The sequence below is a fragment of the Anolis sagrei genome, chromosome 1, assembly GCF_037176765.1.
Source record: "Anolis sagrei isolate rAnoSag1 chromosome 1, rAnoSag1.mat, whole genome shotgun sequence".
NCBI classification, from domain to species: domain Eukaryota; kingdom Metazoa; phylum Chordata; class Lepidosauria; order Squamata; family Dactyloidae; genus Anolis; species Anolis sagrei.
The window spans coordinates 201,859,576-201,884,602 of NC_090021.1; the positions used below are offsets into that span (position 1 = coordinate 201,859,576).

Here is a 25,027-nt window from a genome sequence, read left to right on the forward strand (position 1 = left end):
TTGGAAGGCACACTACAACCGCAGTCTGGGACGAGGACTTTAGAGAGCCCCCATCATGGTTTGAGCATTGGATGACAACTCTAGTCCCCACTCAGCCATGGAAACCCAACTTTGTGACCTTTGGTGAGCCAGCACATGGCAACAATGGACTTTGCAGTGGTCCAGTTTGCAAACTGAACTTTAGAGAACCAACAACAGTCTGTGATGGGAGCGAAAACCCTGCCTGTTGGAGCCCAGGTGCATTTACACAGTAGAATGAATGCAGTTTGACCCCACTTGGATTGGGATAGCCGGGTGCTATGGAATGAGGGCCCTGACAGTTCCTGCCTAAGAGTGCTGGTGACTCGCCAAAGGCCATAGCAGTTCAAGTGGGGTCAAACTACATTCATCCCACAGTGTAGATGCACCCTGAGAGGCAAGCCCTCACAGCTGGGCAAAGGGGTGTGTGTTGTGTGTGTGTGTGTTGGCAAGGCGGAGCTGGAGGCGCAGCTCCCCTCCCTCCCTTGCCTTTGAGCCGGGAGAAGTGCCTCCTGCCTCCAGAGCTCGGCAAAGGGGCCACGGGGCCACGGAGGAGAGGCAGAAGGAGAGCGAGCGAGGGAGGGAGGGCTCCTCCGGGCTGCTCCCTCGGCCGGCCCTTGCCTTGGCTCTGCCTTCTTTCCCCTTCTCCTCCGAGGCGCTCTCCCACCTGCGGGGCTTCTCCCATGTGCGGCCATGCGGACAGCGCTCCCGTCCCGGCTCTGCGCCGCGGGGCTCCTGCTCCTCTCCGCCGGCACCTTCCTCTGCACAGGTAACACTTGACTCGGCCCCGGGGTTCAGCCTCCGGAGTTGGTGCTGCTCCTGTGGTCCCCTTGGAGAGGCAGGCAGCGACGCCCGGCCGGGAGGATTCGCTCTCTGCATATGCTCAGAGACACCCTCGCCTTTGGCCAACTCGAAAGTGTTATGTCCTCTTCCTCCTTTCCTCCTCCTCTTCCTCTTTCCCGTCTTTCTCTTCCTCCTCCTCTTCTTTTTCCACCTCCTCTTCCTACTTCTCTTCTTCTTCTTCCTACTCTTCCTCCTTCACTTCCTCCCCTTCTTTTCCTCCTTCTCTTCCTCTTCTTCTTCCTCCCCCTCTTCTTCATCTTCCTGCTCTTATTCCTCCTCTTCCTCTTCCCCCTCTTCCTTCTCCTCCTCTTATCTTTCTTTACCTCCTGCTGTTCTCCTATTCTTCTTCTTCCTCCTCCTCTTCCCCTTCTTCTTCTTCTTCCTCCTCCCCTTCCCCCTTATTCTTCCTCTTCCTCCTCTTCTTCCTCTTCCTCCTCTTCCTCTTTCCCGTCTTCCTCCTCCTCCTCCTCTTTTTCTGCCTCCTCTTCCTACTTCTCTTATTCTTCTTCCTCCTCTTCCTCTTTCTCCTTCTCTTCCTCCTCTTCTTCTTCCTCCCCCTCTTCTTCCTCCTCTTCCCCTTCCTCTTCCCCCTCGTCTTCCTCCTCTTCCTCCTTCTCCCTTATCTTCCTTCACCTCTTGCTGTTCCTCCTCTTCCTCCTCCTATTCCTCCTTTTCCCCTTCTTCTTCTTCCTCCTTCCCTTCCTCCTTATTCTTCCTCTTCCTCCTCTTCTTCCTCCTCTCCTCCTCTTGTTCTCCTCTTATTCTTCCTCTTCATCCTCTTCTGTTCTTAGTCCTCTTGTTCTTCCTCTTCTTCTGCTTCCTCCTCTTTTTCTACTTCTTGCTCTTCCTCCTCCACTTTATCTTGCTCTTCTTCCTCCCCCATTTCTACTTCTTCCTCCTCATTCCTCTTCCTCCTCTTCATGCTCCTCTTCCTCCTCCTCTTCTTCATCTTATTCTTCCTCCTATTCCTCTTCTTCCTCCTCTTCTTCATCTTCTCCTCCTCCTCTTCTTCCTCTTCCTCGTCTTCCTCTTCTTCCTCCTCTTTTTCATCTTTTCCTCCTCCTTTTCTTCCTCTTCCTCTTCCTTTTTCTACTTCTTCCTCTTCCTCCTCTTTTTCTTCTTCATCTTCTTCCCCTTCATCCTCCTCCGCTTTTTCTACCTCCTCCTCCTCCTCCTCCTCCTCCTCCTCTTCTTCTTGCAGTAGAGTCCATTAACTGGAACTCAAACAACTAGAACTCTCAAGCAACAAAATCAAAAGCATTTAAAAAAATAAAATACTCCCCTCTTTTTTATAATACGTTAATTTAAATGTGTGTTTATTTGCTTTGAATTACTGTATTCCAATGTTAATATCATGTTAATACAGAGTTTATGATATGGGACATAATAATATTATTAGCATGGGAAATAGTATTATTTCCTTTTTTTAATACTAACTCTCAAGCAACCAGAGGCTACATATATCTGGCATCTAGCAACCCCATGGGTGCCGGTGATCTGAGAAGCTAGTTGTTGTTGTTGTTATGTATATTTATATCCTGCTTTCCTCTCCTAAGAAAGACGCATGCTGGGGTAACTTTGCTTCTTTCCTGTAGAATCAATGTAGTTTGACACCACTTTAAAAGTCATGGCTTCATGCTACAGAATCCTGGGAGTTGTATTTTGGTGTGGCAAGAGCACTCTCTGGCAGAGAAGGGAAAAACCTGGTGAAAGTATTAACTTCCATGATCTCATAGCACTGAACCATGGCATTTGAAGTGGTGTCAAACTTCATGAATTCTACACTGCAGGTAACTCATTTATCCCAAAAGAGAAGTCCAGGACTAGCCAGGGGCGCATTTATACTATTGAATGAATGCTGTATGACATCACTGTCATCGCAGTGGCCAGAGGTGGCCCTAAGTAATTTTCAATGGTAAGCAAACAGTATTTTGGTGCTTCCCCCCCCCCCCCAACCAATAATTGATATAGATTTTCTGTTCGTCATGGGAGCTCTGTGTACCATATTTGGTTCAATTCCATCACTGGTGGAGTTCAGAATGCTCTTTGATTGTAGGTGAACTATGCATCCCAGTAACTACAACTTGCACATGTCAAGGTCTAGTTTCCCTCAAGAGTGCCTCAAGAGTGCCCCTGGGCAAAATCTATACTGCGAATGCTTACTTTGCGTAATGGGTTGAGCTGCCCCTGGCCATGGCTCAATGCTGTGGTCTCATGGGAGTTGTAGTTTTACCAGATCTTGAGCCTTCTCTGCCAAAGAGTGTGGGTGCCTCACCAATCTACAGTTCCCAGAATTCCATAGCATTGAGCCAGGGCAGTTCAAGTGGTGTCAAACTGCATTTGTTCTACAGTAATAGACCATCTGTTAGAAAAGAAAAGTTTAGGATACGTTGATAAGTAAACTCTCTCTGACAATGGCACAACTGTCTTTTAAAAGCCTCTGCACTGAGGAGCCAATCCAAATTGGATCCTGATGAAATTCACTTGAATATAAACTCAGGGTGGCGGCAGTTTACAGCTTTGAGGGCAAAGGACAGCCGCAGTTGGCAGCAAAAAGGTTTTTTTTTAAAAGGACCTGTCTTTTATTTCAAAACTGCTCCCTGACTGCTTCCAACGCCAGGAGTTACATCCCCAGGGGCTTCTACACTGCAGAATGAATGCAGTTTGACACCCCTTTGATTTCTATAACTTAATGCTATGGAATCCTAGGACTGGTAATTTGGTGAGGAACCAGAGAGGCCTTAAGACCTGATCTCAGGATACCCAAGCATTGTGGTAGGGCAGTTAAGGTGTCAAACTGCATTCATTCTACAGTGCAGAGGTGCGCAGAGCAAGGTGTTGGCTCTTGCTAAGTGGTAACTGTGCACTGCATATCCTTTGATATTATTACTGCTTCACACTGGGATCAGAAGCATATTTTTATCCCCCCCCCCCCCCAAAGTGTTATGTCTCCTGCATTATTAAAAACCAATAAGACTATGCGTGAAAGGATGGGATGAATTTGGTTCTCTAGTGCCAGAGGCAGTCAGGCATATGAAAGAAAATGGGATGTGTGTGGGTCTGTGTGAACAAGAAGTTTCTTACAGGGCATTTATAAAGTGTATTGAAGACCGAGAACAAGCCACAAGAGTAAAGACAAAGATACACCCAGAGGAAAAGTGTTTTTACTATGCTCTTACCATACATTAAGGAAACTACTGACCGCATTGGGAAGCTGATGAAAAAACACAACCTACAAATGATCTACAGACTCACTAAGAAAATCCAACAAATGCTATATTCAGCAAAGGACAAGAGAGATCCTCTCACCTCTGCAGGAGTCTACTGTATAGGGACTAGCTATATGGTAGACTCCTTATAGGTATAGGGCAAGTCTACATAGGAACTACCAAACACAGCATTGCCCAAACATGAATCAAGGAACATGAAAGGCACTGAAGACTAATTCAACCAGCCATAACAGAGCACTCAATCAACCAACCTGAACACAACATATTATTTGAGAACACAGAAATGCTGGACCACTTCAACAATCACCATGTCAGGCTACACAGAGAGTCATTGAAATCCACAAGCATGTGGACAAATTCAACAGAAAGGAGGAAACCATGAAAATGAACAAAATCTGGCTACCAGTATTTTAAAAAACCCTCTAAAATCAGGCCAGTACAGAAAGAACAACACTCAAAAACAGGGGAAATCCAGACAATAAACAATTGGGGCCAGCTAAGACCTCCCAACAAAGGATTCCACTGGGCAGGAAGCAGTCAAGCCTTGAAGCTGCAAGGCTTTTCAATGCTAATCAAGGTGATCAATTGCAGCATTCACACTTGACTCAAACAGACCAGAGTTCTTTTTCCCATCTTGGACATTCCACCGATATATAAACCCCACTTGCCTAGTTTCCAACAGACCTCACAACCTCTGAGGATACCTGTCAGAGATGTGGGTGAAAGATCAGGAGATAATGCTTCTGGAACATGGCCATGTAGCCCGGAAAACCTACAGCAACCCAGTGTATTGAAGATAGTTATGTGAGGCTGTGGTGATCCATCTTAGAAGAAAGCTGTCTAAGGAAATAGAAACCAGCACAGTGTAGTGGTCTGAATGTTGGAATGGGACTTGGAAAGAAACTCAAAGGAGGACTTTGGGCAAGTCACACTCTCTCAGCCTCTGATGAAGGCAAGGGGAAACCTCCTATGAAGAAATAGGAAAATCCTAGGATAAGTCAGAATCAAGGCACATGACAACATCAATAAAGGACATAGAATATGAGATCAATATTCATAGAGCCAATGCAGTGAATGTATATTTTCTGTAATGTACATAATGAATGTGCATGCTTCTTGTAATGCAGATGGAATAACTCTGCCAAAATTCTGTGAGGAGGGAAATGACCTCTTCCCTTGGTATCATTGGAAGATTGCCTTGAAATGAAAATAGCAACTTTGTAGAAACAAACCCATCCTCTTCCAAGCTTGGCAGTGGTTCCCAACCTTTGGTCCCTAAGGATTTTGAGACTTCAACTCCCAGAAGCCCCCAGCCAGTATGTCCAACTGTTAGGAATTCTGGGAGCTGAAGTCCAAGTCACCTGGAGGGCCAAAGGTTGGGAACCATGAGGGGCGGGGGGGGGGGGGGGGAGCCATTTGGGTTTTCCCTTCATCATTACAACTGGTCTTCAAATGTTTTTGCTGCTCCAAGCTACTCAATTAGGCTGCTCCCCCTTTTCTTGTTAAATGTTGGTGGCGTTCTCACTTTTCCAAGTTGTGCCCCCTTCAACAGCCATCACTTTTACTTGTGTGGAGCAAGAACCTGAGCAAAGCAGGAATACTTACAGTATGATGTATGGAAATGAATTTGGTACAGTCATTGGAGTGACAGTGGGTTATGAACAGGCATGGGGTGTGTGTTGGTGGGTACAGATTCTTCTGTGTCACATTATCCAAAGACTGGGTCTCTTTGAAGGACCAGTTCCTCCTAGATCTTTTCTGCTTCAGGCAGCCACTTCTGTTCCCTTATTACTTTGGGCTGGTTCTCTATTCATGGCCCTTGTATAAGATTGGACAACACATGCTACAGATAAGTGATTGTATATTTGTTGTTGTGTGCTTTCAAAGTCACTTCTGATATATGGCAATTGTAAAATGACCCTATCACAGGCAAGATTTATTCAGAAGGAAGTTGCCTTTCTCGGATGCCCCTTCCACACAGCTGAATAAAATCTCACATTATCTGCATTGAACTGGGATATATGGCAGTGTGGACTCAGATATTCCAGTTCAAAGCAGCTATTGTGGATTATCCTGCTTTGATAATCTGGGTTATATGGCTGTGTGGAAAGGCCCTGAGACTGAGAGTTTGTGACTTTTCCAAGGCCACTCTGGCCCCTTCCACACAGCTGTATAAAATCCACATTGAAATCCACATGTGGACTCAGATAATCCAGTTCAAAGCAGATAATATGGATTATCTGCCTTGATATGCTGGGTTATATGGCTGTGAAGAAGCAAACCTGAATTTTGTAATAGATCATATAAAGTTAGAAAATCTGTAGATCTTTCCTTATTTTGCATAACTGCTGGGAATACTGGCTTCAGGAGATTTCACCAATTTTTTTGTCCACTTTGAGGTCTACTGAGGCTATTGTCTATGGGCCCTTCCACACAGCCCTATATCCCAGAATATCAAGGCAGAAAATCCCACATTATCTGCTTTGAATTGAGTAACTTTATCTGAGGGCCCTTACACACGGCCACATAACCCAGAATATCAAGGCAGAAAATCCTACGATCTCTGCTTTGAACTGGGTTATCTGAGCCCACACTGCCATATATTCCAGTTTAAAGCAGAAATTGTGAGTTTTATTCAGCTGAGTGGGAGGGGTCTCAGTCCATACTCAGATAATGTGGGATTTTATGCCTTGATATTCTGGGATATAGGGTTGTGTGGAAGTGCCCTATCTATCTGATCTATCTATCTATCTATCTATCTATCTATCTCTCTATCTAACAATCATACTACCTTTCTCCTTATGTGGGAATTTGTCAGAAGCTTTGTGCTTGTCTTCTCCCCCTTTTAAAAAAAATATGGCAGCTGACATCAGCAGAGAATGGTATCTTTCCCCTAGTTCAATATTTCACACTTCCGTGGCGATGATAAGCCACAGGTCTCACCGATAAGCCACAGGCTTCACCGCTGCGACGAATGGTCCAGGTGTTTCTTTGGCCAAAGGTTGTCATGCAACGTAGAGGCTTGCATTGCCATCCACAGTTAAAGTAAGAACACCACACTCCATTAAATTACTTCTACATTTATGTCCTCACTGCTCCATTGAGAAAAGTTTGAGACAGGTCTCTGTGGCTCAATTTTTGGAGGGAAATTTTATGAATACACTTGAGCAAGTGTTTGTGCATGAGTGAGCTCTGAGCTTCGAGATAGACTGGGGTGTGTCTCTTGAAAAATCATAGCGCTGGCAAGGGACTTCCCCCTCTTGCCGTTGCTTAGCTCCATCCTGCATGTTCAAATTCTAATCTTCTTAAACAAAAGGTGCGACATAAAGGCCAGAAAGCATGTTTGCCTGTGAATGTACGTGACAAGCCTGTGTCCTACAGAGAGTCATTGCATAATTCAGCGGGGTCGCTAAGCCTGACTTTTTTCTCCTCACTCACAGCTCACCTGCACTCATTCATAATATTTCCCATTACAATGTGTTTAAACATTTTTTCTTTAACAAATATATAATCCACGCATCCCCCTATTCTTCCTTTAGCATATTGTCCCTATAGCTCTGACAGCTGTTTGTGGCTGCTGTGCCTTCATTACTGTTTCTCAGAGATGTTAAGAAGCTTAATGCACTTAATTATTATCAATGAATATATTAAAGAACTGGGTCAATTAGGTTTTAGTGGGAATAATCAGCCAAAAGCTATTAAGTGGACTAGGTCAGTCCCAAGTTGTTATCATACTGGGGTCTTGGGCAGAAAAAAACAACAAGTCCATTTAACTTTACCTCATATGGAGTAAAAGTGTTAAGAGTTAGAAGTGACTATCTGAACAGCGATGGCATCTTTTTAAACACACACATATACTCAAGGATGATTAATTGGACACAGAGGCCCTTTCCACACAGCTGAATAAAACCCCACATTATCTGCTTTGAACTGGAATATACAAACTAGGGTTTTCCTGGTTTGTGGGGAATTAATTCGGGATTGTCCAGGACGTCATCTGGACCGCCCCTTCTTTATTGCGGGAGTTATATTGCGCCCTCTGATCATCCAGTCCAAAGTACATATTATGGGATTTTCTGCCTTGATTATCTGAATTATATGGCTGTATGGAATGGCCCAGAGAGAACCCAATGTTGTGTTATGTTTCATTTTATCACAGAACTCCCTAGAACTTGAGGGGAAAAGTGTAACTTGCGTGCTCTAGCTTTTTCCCATCTTGCCTCCTGAGCTCCTTTTCTTTCCAGGGTGGATAATGTCAGTGTTTGAATAATGTCAGTGTGGACTCAGATAACCCAGTTCAAAGCATATATTGTGGGATGTTCTGTCTTGATATTCTGAGTTATATGGTTGTGTGGAAGGGCCCTGAGTATGCTCAGGTAGGCTTTGTATGCCCATGTTTCCCTCAGATATTTGGAGATACCCTGAAAGTCGATGCGGGAACAGAGAAGGCAAGGCATCGGTAGCAAACAAACTTCCTGCCTCTTAAAAAACTGATAGATTTGAATAGTTTGGAAATGCCTACAGCTTGGAAATATTCTTGAAAAAGGGAATATCTTAGCATTACATTTTGTTCAAAAGTAATTTGATGCCAGTTGTTCCTGATTTGAGAGTGTTGTTAGGAATGTATTTCCAAACTAAAATTAGGGTAGGCATTTGAGTTCTTCAAGACCTTCATTGGGTATGTTGGTACAAAATATAAGGGAGGCACTGGAGGTGTAAATGAAACTTGGGATGGGTGGCAAGCTCTTTCTCTGTGTCCTCCTTATGCTTCCTCTTCCTCTTTCTGGCCCTGTTTTCTGAGGGGGGCTATTTATCTCTCTCTGTGAGTATTTTCTATGAGATCCTTGACAGAATGGGGGCCAGGGTGGCTCAAGACTAGGCTGGGGAGAGCCGATCTCTTCCAAATATAATCTGGAAATATTGGACTACCAAGACTCTTAGAATCATAGAATTATAGAATTATAGAATCATAGAGTTGGAAGGCACCTCATGGGCCATTCGGTCCAACCAACCCCCTGCCCAAAAGCACAAAAATTGCATTCAAAGCACCCCCGACAGATGGCCATCCAGCTTCTGTTTAAAAGACTCCAAAGAAGGAGCCTCCACCATACTCCAGGACAGAGAGTTCCACTGCTCTCACCATTAGGAAGTTCTTCCTAATGTTCAGGTGGAATCTCCTTTCCTGTAGTTTGAAGCCACTGTTCCGCATCCTAGTCTCCAGGGCCTGCTCCCTTCTCCTTATAACTTTCCCTCACATATTTATATATGACCTTCATGTCTCCTTTCAGCATTCTCTTCTGGAAGCTAAATATCCCCAGTTCTTTAAGCTGCTTCTCATAGGGCTTCTTCTCCAGACCCTTGATCATTTTAATGTGCCCTTCTCTGGACACATTTCAGGTTGTCAACATCTCCCTTAAATTGCAGTCCCCAGAATTGGACACAGTATTCCAGATGTGTATTCTTGTGTAGTTGAGATTCTTGGGAATTTAACACATCAGAGGTATACTTCATGATTATGCACGTAGAAATACTAAAGCAAGAACTGATGTTGAGCCCTCCAAGAATAGTAAAGGATGCCCTATGCAGACTTACTTGTGAGTAAACTACACTCATCACACAGAGGGCAGCTCTAAGTACATATTGCACTTGTAAGTATCTTCATATTTTAGCATTAAAAAAGAGAAAAAGGAGAAAAAACAAGGAACGTGGCAGCACCTTTAAGACTATTTTTTATTTTGGCATGAATCTTTGTAGATATACTCTGTGTCTACACTATCTCATAAAACCAGAGCCAGTCTGGACCAAATTGGTACTGTTGCTTCACTGAGTGAATTGTTACTCCTTCAGCCACCTTTACAACTACTGTAACATGAAATGAGGTGACTCATGGCTGCATTCACCATTTGCTGCCCATGCTTTTTCCTAAGGCTTTCCCAGAGGTGTCAACCCTGTGGCACTCCAGATGTTTGTCCCTCTGGTTCCCAGAAGCCATAGCCAGTTTGTTCAATGGCCAGAGATTTTGGGATCTGAAATCCAAAACATCTGGAGGGCCACAAGTTTGACACCACTGTCCTATGCAACCTGGCCATTATTTTTGTGTGGTCATGTATTACATAGGGGTGATTTCTAGGAATCTCCCAAAAGGAGTGAATTCTACATTTGCAGTTGCCAATTCTAGAAATAATGGTGCTGTGCTTTTTGTTGTTACATCACCTACTTATAACACAACCTTTCAGCTTTGCAGGCACCCTCTTTTATTTAGTGTCAGTTCCTTATTGCAAAGGACTTTGAACAAGAACTGTGATTGGCCTTAAGCTGTTGTTTTGATTTCATATTGTGCGCTCTTGGGATGTATGGTACTTTAAATATATGTGAGTGTAATGGCCTTTGTGTAATTATCTTTCATTGCAAGGAGCAACATTTGTAATTCAGTACTTCTATGCATTCTATGCATACTTGACGGACGAGCTTGACAGCACATACATATATATTTACTTTCATCTGAGAGCCAATTCATGTTATTATCAGTCCTGTGGACAAATGCGTTATAGTACATCAAGCCAGTGGTCCACTACGCCGAATAATAATACTAATGATGATGATGATGATGATAATGATAATAATAATAACAATAATTCTATGTACTATGTTAAGTTGTGCCAGCTATGGTTTTTAAGGATATGAGGCAGAACTCTTTCTTCTCATCTACCACTTTATCTTCTTTTTGCCACTTTAAAAAAAAATAGTCATGCCAGTGAATTTGTCATCTTCTGTGGCCAAAGCATGATTTTTCCTGCTGAGCTACATCCCCTCCTCTGGTACTAGGATTCAATACTGTACCTGTTGACTCCTCTCCATGTTAGACCCTAAGTAGCCCCATGTTAGGATCCTTTTCACACTTCATAATTATAGTGCTGTGATTCCACTAACTTCCATAGTTCTGTCCCATGGAATCCTGGGATATGCAGTGTAAGAAGGGACTTTTAGAATTAGCATCCGACGAGCTGCTTTGGTGCCTCACTAGATAACAAATCCATAGGATGTAAGAGGCATTTAGTATGGACTCATTGTGCCATAAAGGTATAGTGGGAAAGAGCATGAAGATTAAGGTTTCTGTATGTATTGTGGAAATCCTAGGCTGTAGGAAGTATTGCTCATCCTTCACAGAAAGGAAGAATGCAGTGTAAACGGGTTGGTATGAGCTCTCTTTTCTGCTGCAATCCCCTTCAAACTGATTTTAGAGCAGTTCCTTCAACAGCAGGGGGCTGAGAAAAATATGTTCAGTATAAAAGACCCCAATCCCATGGGTTTCTACAACTTTTCCCAATCTTCTGTTTAGTCAGCAGGAGGCATCCATTGGTTTCCAACCCACAATTACAAAGTGTTTCATATTTTGTGTTGAAATCTATGTATGTTTGAATTTTGAACAGAAAGATGCTGGAAACTGTGGGTGGCCCATTATCTGTTCCAGTGTTTGCCTGCATGAAATTTTAACAAGTAATACACATTAAATAGTGACGACTAGAGACATCACTCTGGCAACGAAGTTAGAGCAATGGTATTCCCTGTGGCAACCTATGGATGTGAGAGCTGGATCATAAGGAAGGCTAAGCGAAGGAAGATAGACGCTTTTGAACTGTGGTGCTGGAGGAAAATTCTGAGAGTGACTTGAATCCCAAAAAGATCAAACCAGTCGATACTCCAGGAAATAATGTCCACTGCTCATTGGAGAGAAGGATATTAGAGGCAAAGATGAAGTACTTTGGTCCCATAATGAGAAGACAGGAAATCTTGGAGAAGAGAATGATGCTTGTGAAAATGGAAGGAAAAAGGAAGAGGGACCGAGCAAGGGCAGGATGAATGGATAGCATCCTTGAAGTGACTGGCTTGACCTTGAAGGAACTGGGGGTGACCACGAACGACAGGAAGCTCTGACATGGGCTGGTCCATGAGTTCACAAAGAGTCTGACGCGACTGAACGAATAAACAACAACAATAATATACACTTATGAACTTGAATGTCACAGAGATACAGAATTGTAGAGCTGGAAGATGCCACAAGGATCATACCATCCAATTCCATGTTATGCTGGGATACTCAAAGCACTTCCGACAGATGGCCATCCAGCCTCTGTTTAAAAACCTTCCAAGAAGGAGACTCCACTACACCGCAAAGCACCCTGAGCCGAGCAACTCTATCCACCAGGAAGTTTTTTCTAATGTTTTGGTGGAAAGTCTTTTTCTGTAGTTTGAATCCATTGCTCCATGTTCCAGGCTTTGAAGGAGCTTGCTTCATCTGCAGTGTGACGTCTTTTCAGATATTTAAACAGAGCTGTCATGTCACTTCTTAACCATCCCTTTTCCATGCTAAATATACCCAGCTAACTTGAAAGTCAGATAAAGAGTTATGAAAAAGCTTGGTCATATCAAAGGCTTTTTAAAGATTGGCCCCAAGTATTCTGCTTCTTTGAGATTATTTGAAATGTTGCTAAACTTTCCAAGTTCTCCTCAAGGAGATATATAATTTCTAATTACTGGGATAGAATTCTTTTGTTACTGAGCAGTTATGACTGCAAATGTGTAGTTCATAAGAGTTCAGATCAGAAATACTACCCATTATTTCAGCTTCCTTTCATGACCAGATGAATGATTAACCAGCTGTAGTTCAAAGGATTTTTAAATGCTAAAGATATTATAAACTAAAATGTTAAAATATATTTAGTTAGGCAAATATTTTTCTTATAGAGGAATTCACAGAGAATAGCCCCATTAGCAGATAAGAACCTGAGATCATAAGAGGAACCTGGCTGGACTAGACAAAAGTATTCTTCATTATCTTCTAGTCCAACACACACACAGTGGAGAATTAGAGGCCAGTGGGAAACTCACATGTAGGACATGAAGGCAATATAATCTAAGAGTGATCTGCTGGGAAAAGGGACATGTGAGGGATAGTAAGTTGATCTGTTGGGAAACGTGAGTGATAGTAATGCATCTTGCAAGCAGACTAATGCAAAAGCTGAACAACTACCAGTCCTATTCCTACACAGAGCTTAGCCTTCTTTGTAAAACATATAAAATATCTTTATTTGCAATAAATTGTGTATAATAAAAGATATGTTCTAATAAAGGAGATGCAGAGAAGACACAATAGCAGCAGGTGATGCACCAAAGTTGCATATTTGTAGGAAGTCAGCAAATGTAGAAATTCACAATTGGTATACACCAGGCCCATAGCCAGGATTTCGTTTCGGGGGGGGGGGGCTGAGTTTCGGGGGGCTGAGTTTTGGGGGGGGGGGGTGAGTCTGAGTGAAAGAGAGTCTAGCCTAGCAAATCTTTTGTATCATTACCCCAATACCCCCATGCATATGGGATATATTGAGTATGGTGATCAGATCATGATATGAATAAACATAACAGTTTAAATAATGCACCAGTAAGGCCTTTTCGTGAACCACCATGAGAATTTCGGGGGGGCTGAAGCCCCCCGAGGCCCCCCCCCCCCCGGCTACATGCCTGGTATACACACACAAGTTTACTAACTCTATCTAGTATTGATGACATTAGGAGTGGTGTCAACCAGTATGGTAAGTGATGGTGTCACCCTCATGGACCTCCTCCCAATCCAGACCATATCACAATTGTCAAAAAAGTGGCAATGAAAATAATAGCATGCACTTGAAGCACAGGAAGTTGAAACCACATTATTTAAAGTGTTATTGTAATTTGGTAACAAATAGTAACTCTGACTAGAGTGCATGTGTATTTGAAGGTTCAAAAAGTAAATTAGAGTTTTAGACTTGTATGTGTATTGATACAGTACACATATGCTGGGCTTATGGAACATGTTTTTGTGGCTATATCTTACTACAGGGATAAGTCTTCTGGCAGCAGAAATGGGGCACAAAAGTCTTACAGATGGTCATTTTGATGTCACACCCTCTGATAGTACCACTAGGTGCAGCTGCAAATGACAGGGGTATCAAACATAATGTCATAGGTACTATACTGAGGACTCTATGAAACTGTCCACCCCGTATGACATACAAGATATTGAACTAGTCCAGGACAAAGGGTCAGACTCAGCAAAAACTACTTCAGTGTAGTAAGTATTTTAGAGTTTCAATCTCAGTTTTGCTGACTGGCTTTGTCCAAGGGATGGACAGGGCCAAGAGTCTTGTTTATAGGGTTTGTAAGACATAGAATGGCAGGTTTATTGTACAAATAGTTCAATGTTATCTTCACATGGGACTGATGTTTTTTAAACATACACACATATGCACGTGCATACATATAACCACTGTTATTTTACAGAGGGACACTTGGCTGCTCATCTGTCACCATAGATGTCATAGATGTCTATCGCAATCTGCTTGATGAAGGGCCAGCAGAAGGTCACAAGTCTTGCCCTGTCTTTCAGATGGTAGATTCAGCATGATGTTTGGTTTGGTAGTTTTTCTTTGGTTTTTATTTGTACAGCAAAGCTGTATTAGTGAGAGACTATTATTTGAGATTTGAGACTTCTGTAGCCTCTGTAGACAATCTGAAAGTTCCATTATCTGCAGAAGTGTTTGGACCCAATGGAAATTAGATTTGCAAACCCTTGTATAATCTATTCTATACCAGATAAGATAAACAAGGAACATAAAAAACTGTAATTTTCTCTCAATGTTTTGTACCTGGGCTTTCATGTGCTAATACAGTAAATGATTTTTTTGTGATATTTTTGTTTAATATGAACTAGGTAAACACGCTAAATTGTAAACAACATGGAAATAGGTTTGAGTCATTTTATAAGTGGCTAAAACAAAAAATAAATGCTTGTCTCAACACTAAATCATGGTATAGAAAAATGCAATAAACAAGCACATGATCATTGCTGCGTTTCTCTGACAGGTCATTTCAAAGTCCATTAAACTTATCTGCTGACCTCCTGGGAAAAACCAAGCAAATATCTTTGGATTGAAGATCACTTCTAAGTTTAAGACTTAAATGGCATGCTGCAGGCTTTTACAAGAAAATGTACATTTTCTATGTCTTTTCTTTTTGTTTTATTTATTTCTATAATAAAATCAAAGAGAGCAGAGAAAATATAGAGATAAAATGAAAAACAAAATAAAAACAGTGCCCCCCCCCCCCCCCAATATACTGCAAGTGACATCTTGTATGTCTGCATTTGGCCAGATAAATAAGGGCCCTTTCAGACAGGCCCTATATCCAAGGATCTGATCCCATATTATCTGTTTATCCCAGCGTATCTGGCAGTGGGGACTCATATATTCCAGTTTAAAGCAGATAATCTGAGATCAGATCCTGGGATAAAAGGCAGTGTGAAGGGCACTTGGATGCAAAACTGGAAGGTGGAAGGAACTGGCAAAACCACTCCTGAATATTTCTTGCCTGAGAAAACCCTATGTAATTAATGGGGTTGCCATAGGTTGATGAGCAACTTGAAGGCACTTACATACTCTATTTAACTGGATTATGAATAAAGTTCTAAACATCTTCACCCTAATCTGGAACTTTATTTTTTTGTTGTTCAGGACTTTTCAATTTTCTGTTCTCTTACTAGATAAGCAACTTAGACTAGGTTCAGAAAAAGTGGTTTTGCTTCCCATTGTTTTCTCAACAAATTATTAATGATCTTTTCAGGTCTAACATGTGTGTGCCAATGGTGTGAAAAAACAAACTTCACATGTGAAACGGAGGGAGCCTGTTGGACTTCAGTCATGCTAACGAATGGTCGGCAAGAGGTAATAAAGGCATGTGTGACCCTACCGCAACTGAAGGCACAAATCTTCTGCCACAGTTCTAAGAACATAACCAGGACAGAATGCTGCTATACTGATTTCTGCAATAACATCACCATTCATTTGCCCACAGGTAAGAAATGCAAGGAAATTTACTGTGATTCCAGATCTTATTATACTGCAATTCTCTTTAGCCATAACCAGCATCGCCAATAATGGGGAATGCTGGAAATTGTAGACTGGCAGCATCTGGAGGGTGTGTACTTTGTTTATGCCAGGAATAAGTCCAATTGAACATAATCATACTTAGAATCCTAGAGTTGGAAGAGATGCTAAAGGCCATCCAGTCCAAACCCATTCTGCCATGCAGGAATACATGATCAAAGCACTCCTGACAGATGTTTTGATTCAAAACCTCCTGAGAAGGAGACTCCACCCCACTCTGAGGAAGCCTATTTCTTTGTAAAACAGCTCTTACTGTCAAGAAGTCCTTCCTAATGTTTAGATTGAACTTTTTTTCTTGTATTTTGAATCCAGTATGCATTGAAGCCAATTTATTTATCTGCCGTATGTATGGATGCACTACTCAACAATTGATTGTGCTACTTTAGTTTGGAATATAACCAAAGCCAAACCAAAGAGTGGTTTGGCTTTGGTAAGTCCAAACTATTTCACTTTTTAGGTGCTATTGGTAGACTCTGAGGTTCTATTAAAAATTAAATCTGCAGGTCCAGCCACTGTTATGTGTCTGTATTACAAGATGACTTCATGTTTCTCATCCTCTCTCACTGCCATATGAAAACCCCAGTGGCAAAGAAGTAATGCAAAGCAAGCCTACACCTGCTTTACTTCAGAGTAAGTCCGATTGGACTATAAGTGGGAGTTGCCTTGGGCAGATGGAGCTTGCATGATAAAGACTTCTTTCTTTTGAAGTTGGTGCAGCTGCCAAACATCCTTAGCTCATGCCACACAGAAGCAAGTCCCCACAGAACATGGAAATTTTACTTGTTAGACAAGTATCCCAGAGTCCCCTAGTTAATCTGGCTGTTATCCATGAGAGTTGGAGGATTCTGGGAGTTGTAGTTCAGAAAATATATTTTCCATGATTTGACAACTTCTAACCATGTTGCATTGCCTACAAAATCTCTGGTTGTTTGATTGTCATACTGTGTTGATTTTACTGTTAATGTTTAATACTTTTTGGCTCTATGTTTCAGTTTGGGCTGTTGCTTGATAACAAGGGAAGAAAATAGTTTTTATTTTCATTTGAGAAGTACAAGGTCTGTAAGCTGCCTTGAATTTTGGCAGACAGCATTTAGACATATCAGGCCACAAGAGTTATAAAGTGGATTGGATTTCAAATAGAGTTTATTTAATGCTGGATTATGTTTTTCCTATTGGGTAAGCATAACCTAAAGTCAATGTTCAATGTAATCAGACAGAAGGCGAAGGAAAGGAGGATTGTTTACCTGACAAACAGTGCATTGGCCAAGCTGTGTAGCTGGATGCACAGATCCCCACCATAGATTAGCATGAACTGGAGAAATGGGAATGCCAGTTCCATAGTTTCTGTCAATGTTTTAAAATTCTAAAAATATATAATTTGACCAAAAAAATCATTCTCAAAAACTAAATTTATTTATACATAAGTCAGTACTGGAATAGGAACCCACTATGAAGACAGTGACAAGAAACAGATGATAGGAGTTTGTACCCATTATCTGCCTCTTGTTCAAATCAGAGACAAAAGGGAAGCCTTCTCTTTTTCCTTACCTTTTTTGGGGGGGGGGGGCAAGGGAGGGGTAATTGGGTGCCTCTAATCATTGCCTCCACAATGAGTTCCTATTCCAGCACTGACCTATGTATAATTAGATTCAAGTTTTTGACGATGATTTTTGGTCAAATTATATAACTCGGAGCTCTTCTAGACAGACATGAAGGGATTTGAATACTCACATTTGTTGCCCAGAACAAGAATATTCCCACTACTGAAAATCTCGGGTTTTTAGTGTTTTGTAGCGATTTCTCCGGTATTTTCAGGGGATGTCATTTGGCCACCTGCCATTTTGAACCGGGAACTCCTGGGATAAAGGTACTGTATGGATGGTCCCTCAGTGAGAATGTATAACATAGGTTGGAAGAAATAGCACTGAGTTCTAGATGTAACACTGGTATGGTTGACATGAAGTGCCAAGGAAACTTTTTGAGAGAAAGAAGATTTCCTCCAGAAATTGAAAGTTTGACTTTAATAAATAAAATGGAAAGGAACACAGACGAACAAGGAAATGAAAGTGAACAAATTGAGAGATTTAGAGGAGCCTACTTCAAATATCACAAAGAATAATGCACAATCCTTTATGTATAATAATCCTTATGTACATTGATCCTTTATGTTCTGATAAACAGGAAACTGGCTAGGAGACAACTAGACCATTAGGTGAGTTCAAAGAATACTAAAGGGGACTAAAGAGATTACACAGAAGCTACTACGTTAATTGTATCTGTCTTCATTGCAGAAGACATGATGCATCAGCCTGTGTTTGAGCTTACATATTAAGGAAGGGGATATGAGAAAATGAAGTAAAATAAGATCACAAGAGATTAAGTGATATACTTTATTGACAAATTGAAAATTACACAAATAATGGGGTCTAGATGGTATCTGCCTTGACACAAATGTGAAATTCACAGACTTTCAAGTAGTATGTGCCAAAACTGTCCTGTGCCAGAGAAGTGAATAGTGATCAATGTAAAGCTAAGGTTCACAATATGTTTAATATCTGCACTGGGAAAAACTGTGGAAAGTGTTATTAGGAGCCATATTTTCAGGCAGATAGAAGGACAAATTCTTCTGAAAGAGCAAAAACTCCAGGAGGTTTAAGAAGTAGAGGGTGACTCAGTGGACACTATTTAAGGACTTTAAAAAAAATCTATGGAGTTTTAAAGGGCTTTTGATCAAAGTTCCTCACCAAAGACTGTCCTGAACAAATGCCAGAGTCATGATAAGACAATGGATTTTTGTAAGCTTGTTCACTGGTTAAAGAACAGCAAGTGGAGAATAGGCTTGGAAAATCACTGTGGTGTAAAAAGTGTAAACAGTGTAAACAGTTGGGCAGTGCATGGATCGGCGTTTTTAAATATATTCCTAGATTATTTGGAATTTACTGTGAGTAGTGAGGTGGCAGAGTGTGTTAACAGGAGTAAATAGTTTAGGATAATTCCAATAGGGTAGTGTAGTGGTTAGAGGTCCTGATTAAGGAGCAAGACATCAGTTGTTTCTGGTGCATCTGCACTGTAGAATTAGTGGAGTTTTACACCACTGTAACTGCCATGGCTCAATGCTATGAAATCTTGGGATTTGTTGAAGCACCAGCAATCTTTGGCAGAAATGTGTGCAACTAAAGCGTTGTTATTGAAGATGTTGTTATTATATCAAGAGTAACAAAATTTCAGTACTTTTTAATTATAGTAATTGCATAAGTGGAGACATTTCAGGGGCTCCCTTATATCTCATTTTTACAGCTAATGGGGTGAAACTTGCTATAATGGTAGAACACATTTACCACTGTTAGCCCATGAAGTTTCAGAACATTTCACTTATCCACAGATTTTTTTAAAACAACATTCTTCTAAAAAAAAAATCTACAAGAGCTCTCTCCTTAAATTTTCTATACAATGACACAAGATAACAGGGGATCACCCCCCTCCCCAACTATCAGAAATATTCATACATCTACTGATTTTAGGATTTTTTTAACGTTTTGACAAAAACGTTTCTTTTTTTTTTTTAAATGCCACAATAGCTATCTCACTGAATGCCTCTCGTATTAACCAATAATTTCCATTTAGGGATTTCTTCCCAGCCCAGCACAGAGATTTACTTACTAGAAGTATCAGTCCTCCCCTCTGCAGATTCAACAATTGATTGGAACTCTGCCTGGCTGCTGCTATTGAGGGACAAATCTCTCCCCTATCCTGATTGGGGCTTTCTGATGCTGAGCAGAATTCTGGGAAAAGTAGTTTAGGGCAGGGCCTTTTGAATTCTCTGGCATAAGGCTCCTTGCCTCCCCAAACTACATTTCCCAGGATTCTGTCCTTTCTCAGTTTCTTTCCCAGTGAACTTTGCTTTCTCCCTGCTACTTCTCTCTTCTAATGGTGAAAGGCTATTAATTTAAAGAGGAAAAGCAGCCTTTTTGGCTTTTCTTTGCTTCCTTGCACTGAAAATGAAACTGACTTTAAGAGGCTTCTGAGATTTACAAAATTCAAATGAGAAAATATTGGATAAGTTTCAATTCTTAAGTTTTTGGTGTGGGCCACTCATGTGTTGGATGTCGTAAGTACAAATGTAACAAATTTGATCCAACTTACAATGACTAACAAAGAAATTGCACACTCCTATTAGGCATACTTAGAACGTTACCCCATGCAATCCCCCCTCCCCCATTTGTAAACACTCCTAAAACATTAAAGAGATGAAGTACAATGGAGGCCATCACATGACTAAAGGAGACTTTCCCCTGTCGCCCGTGATGCTTTGTCAGGGAACTGTTTTAGAAGTGTTAGACAAGCAGGTGGGGGAAAAGACAGGGAGAAATAATCTTCTGAGTTCATGATTTGAGTGGAAATGGGATAAAGCAGGGGAAAGCACATAGTATGTAATTTGCCTATGATGAGCCACTTCAGTGATGTGGACTAATGGGTGTTCCTATGGACGGTCTCCAACAAGCACAGACATTTATCTCCCAAAATCTTGCTTCATGAGCCTGGCATGGTAATTTTCCAATTCATTTTATCATTAGAAATATCAAAATTTCAAGATATCACCAGACTAAACTCCACAGTAATATACTGCTTTCCTCCTCATGGGATGAGGCTCTTAGAAAATGAATGAAACTATTTATGGGTAATATACATACAAAGCCCAGATTCAGCTATATTTGGAACAACATGTACAGTGCCAGCCATCATGCATGACAATGAATATTGTACGAAATATACTAAAAAGGACAATCAAAATAGTCAAACATTTTGAACAATTCTACTATGTGGCAAAAGTTGCAATGCTTGTGGTAATTTAGTTTTTAAAATATGATGAAAGAAAAGCATGATAGAGATGTATACAATTAGATGCAAAGTTTAGAAATTAAGTAGGTAGAACATTTTTCCCTTCCTATAATTTGAAATTACTGAACCTATTTTTCCTGCTGCTTTTGAAACCTCCCAGTTTCACCTCACCATTTGCCCTTTCTCCCTTTGTCTTCAGCTTACTTCAAGTGAGCCAACCTGAGTTCAAAATACAAAAGTTGCACTCAATTAATTCAACAGGGGAGATGTGGAGTGGGATGTCCTTCCCAGTGGGCTCAGGCAAAAGCAAGCTGCTGTGATCTCTCTTGGTGTTTCTGTTCTCCCTCATTAATAACTTTTGTCATCTTGACTACACTCTGGTGTTGCTTAACCACATGTGCTTGGTTTCCATCTGTGAAATGGTGGAGGGTATGTGGTTAGTCATGAACCAAGGTTTGTGAGCATCATATAACACAAGGAGAAGGGTGTGTCTTTGTAAAGCAAGAATGGGCAACCTGTGGCCTTTGGCCTGATTTCAAAAGTAGCCTTTCATCTCGGCTGAGGAAAGATATGGTAGTAAATATTTAGCTCCTGGAAGAGTTGCAAAGGATATAACTTGAAGCATCTAAATCTGGAAGTGCAATTGAAAGCTGCTGAACTCAATTCAAAGTAAGTGTGCTTAAGTCTGGGATAAATCTGGCCTGAAATGCATCAGTGGATTACATAGTGATCATTCCAGTATCAGAATTTCTTATGCTAAACTAATATTAGAATTGATGATGATATAATCCAAGAGATCTGAAATGTATGATGACTCCAAATGAGTAAACACAGAAATAGGTGATAATTTCTGGTTTGCTTTTTAAAAACAGTTTTATTGCAAAGCTGGGAGAAATTTGACAAAAGACTTTTTTTTTTTGCAGCCCCTCAGTGCTACCAATGCCCAAATTTGTTTTAGAAGAAGTGTGATCATTTCCATTCTTCTGGAAGCTTCATGGGGGTTTTACCTGGTGAGATTTTTGTGGCAGAAATCATTTTCAGTATACCACTACATACCCCAAAATCCAAACCAGGAACAACACCCTGTCTGCACAAACGTCCCTGCAGCTTACTGCATATAACCCAGGAACAGAACTTATACAATAATTTGCATCTTCATATGTTTGTATCTTAAGTTTTTTTAAAAAAAAATTGACAAAATTTCCAGCGGAAGTCCCATGGTGGCCGTCTTTGGGGCTGCAAAATCTCACAACAAAGCTGCAAGTGTGGATGATGGAGGCAGAAATACTGGGACCAACAGGTCTGTATCTGGACCTCTTCTCAGCCCCCCCCCCCCTTTTTTGCCTCTAACTAAAGCATGCAATTTGATGCTATCTGGAACCACCCTCAGTCTCTTCTGGTGGTCTCTCAAGGCAAAGTGTTAGCTTAAAGTGAAACTGCTGCTTTTTCTGCTGTATATGTTGCAGGATAAATAGCTCCATGTGTTCTCAGTATGTTATACAAGCTATTCTGAGAAGGCATATTCTGAGAACCCTACCCCCAACCGTTCTCCTTTTACAACTCTTTGACAACACAATGCTATGCATGTGTGTCCAGAGGTATGTCCTGTGGACTTCAGTGGGGTTATTCCAAGGTAAGTGGGTATAGGGTTGCACTGTAAGATGTTTAACATGTGATCAGTTTCCAGTGCTGTTGGGTTCTGCAGTTTGGCAGTAATGCAAACTAGTCTAGCATTGAAACTGTATGCAGGTTTGAGTGGAGGAATGTACTATGTTAGTAAAATTACTAGTGATTTTGTTTAGGAAATATTGAAGGATGCAGGTCACAAGGCTGGCAAGATGACTACTTTTGAGAGTCTTATTTTGTCATTTTTAAATAGGCCACATTTTTAGCTTGTTGAAGAATGTAACACACATTGTTCTATTGCTTTTAGAGAGATACTTTGATATCTGTTTGTGAGGTGGCACCATTTATTTTCAAATACATATTTTAACAATATCATTTGCTGCTTGCATTGTTTCTTAAAGGGACTGCTGCAGGTTGTTCCATTGAAGAGTTGAGGTAGTTGAAATAGTGAAATAGATGATACAGAGTCTATCTTGTGATGCCTTCTGAACTACAGAGGAGCCATCACTTAATGGCAGAGGATGCTTTTGCATGTTCTTTGTTGAAAGCCACAAACAAAAAACATTAGCAGCTCTATAATTAAATCTTTTTAAAGATTTTATAATGTTTTAAAAACTATATCAGCTCACAAGACAGTTTCCAGTCAAATGCAGTTGGAGCACAAGGGTTATTGGTCTTAGACATGGTGCAAAGGAGCTTCCTAGAATTAGTGAGATGAATGACAGTGAGTTGAAGTCAGGCATACTTCCTACCATTCTCTAAAGTACTCCCTTCCATTTTGTTGTGTTTTACGATGCTGGTTTTCAATAGAAATTTGTATTTACAGATATAACAGCTGGGATATCATTTTGTGGACTATAAATGCTTGTGTTATCAGCTAAGGTTCTGGCCACTTCTGCTGTGAGAGAATCTGCTGTCTGGGCAACGTTTACAAAGACGTTGCCCAGGGGATGCCCGGATGTGTTGCAGTCCTGCAGGGAGGCTTCTCCCATGCACAGTGAAGACATCAGCCCTTGTGCTTTGCTATTCTGCTGCTGAGTATGCATGCCCAGTGTGGAACACATCTCACCACTCATCACACTAAAACAGGATTATACTAAATTATACTGTTTAGCCGATACTGCACCACTTGACATCCGCTAGAAAGTAGCAGCCAATAATGAAAGGACCAAGGTGGTGACATCTCTGGCCCCTCCCCTGTTTGGATATCAGCCAGCATACCAATGTTTTACATCAAGAAATAGTTTTCTACGATCTACAGAGATACTCGCAGGAACACCTCAGCAAGTGAGAGTCCAAAAGTGGCCGGCTAAAACCTGGAACCTCAAGCCATGGCTGATAGTGAATGAGAGACTTCCTCCTGGACACACAGAAGACTGGGCAATGTGGAAGGCACTGAACAGACTATGCTATGGCACCACGAGATGCAGACCCATCTGCATCTCATGGTGCTACAATGGGGCCACAAAGTGGAGTCCACGACATGCGAGTGTGGAGAAAAGCAAATCACAGACCACCTATGCAGTCTGATCCCTGCCACATACACAATGGAGTACCTTCTTATAGCAACACCAGAGGCACTCCAAGTGGCCAACTACTAAAAGGACATTTAGGATAATGCCAAGTTTTTTTAAACTTTGTGGTTTTTTAAATATATAACAACTGTACCCTCAGTTCGCTTCTGATACGATAAACAAAATTAGCTAAGGATGTCCAGTATACTCTTGGAATTCCATGAATGATGGATGCATCTGTTTAAAGGTTTTCTGGTTTTGTTGCAGCAGGTCACAGAAATGTGACAGTAGTGCTGATTTAAGGTTTTCATTTGTCACAGCAAATCTAGATTACAACCTGTCAAGCAAATCTAAGGGCTATCATTATTTGTTCTTTGAAGTCTTGTCTTTCTGGACCAGCTTTTGTAGTCAAATAGTATGGATTTCATCCTGTGTTGATCTTAATGGAACACCCCCCTCCTCCCCAAAGTGTAAACAGGATTTCCTCAATCTGATTAGAATAATGAGATGATTAGATGTGTAGCAAACTGTTGCCCTTCTCTCTGGTTTAGTGTTAATATGTTTTGAATTAGATCTTAGAAAAGCTCGAGTAGTCTGACTAGCTGCTTACGGTCACACAGGGAGTGAAGAGATGGAAGTCTAAAGCTGGATGTTATGACTGCCTTCACCAATTAAGATGATACACAAAACTTACTCCTCCATTACAAAACTCTGATGCCTTCTGCTTCCAGAAAAATGCTCAGCAGCCAGAGGGATGAGGATTTCTTTCCCTATAGATCATACACCTTTCTGCATCAAACTACCATATTGGGCGGGTGCAGAACCAAGCACATTTTATATAGGTGGCATGTAAGAACCATACTTAAGCTGGTGAAGGTTTTAAAACTGGACAGTGTCGTGCTGTAATTTCTAACTGTGGACCTGGAGCAGCTTATTTGCATCATTATATCACAATGTGGAATAATTAAACACTGAGATGTAG

The 25,027-nt window shown here is 41.3% G+C and overlaps 1 protein-coding gene across 1 annotated transcript in view; it reads left to right on the forward strand.

Moving 5' to 3' along the window:
* The first annotated feature begins 522 nt into the window (after positions 1–522).
* ACVR1C (activin A receptor type 1C) overlaps positions 523–25,027 on the forward strand; it is a 47,702-nt gene continuing 23,197 nt past the window's right edge. Inside the window, exons 1-2 of the mRNA XM_060777254.2 lie at positions 523–787; positions 15,744–15,974. Of these exons, the coding sequence (XP_060633237.2) occupies positions 712–787; positions 15,744–15,974 (307 nt within the window). The 5' untranslated portion in view covers positions 523–711. The remainder of the gene's footprint in view (positions 788–15,743; positions 15,975–25,027) is intronic.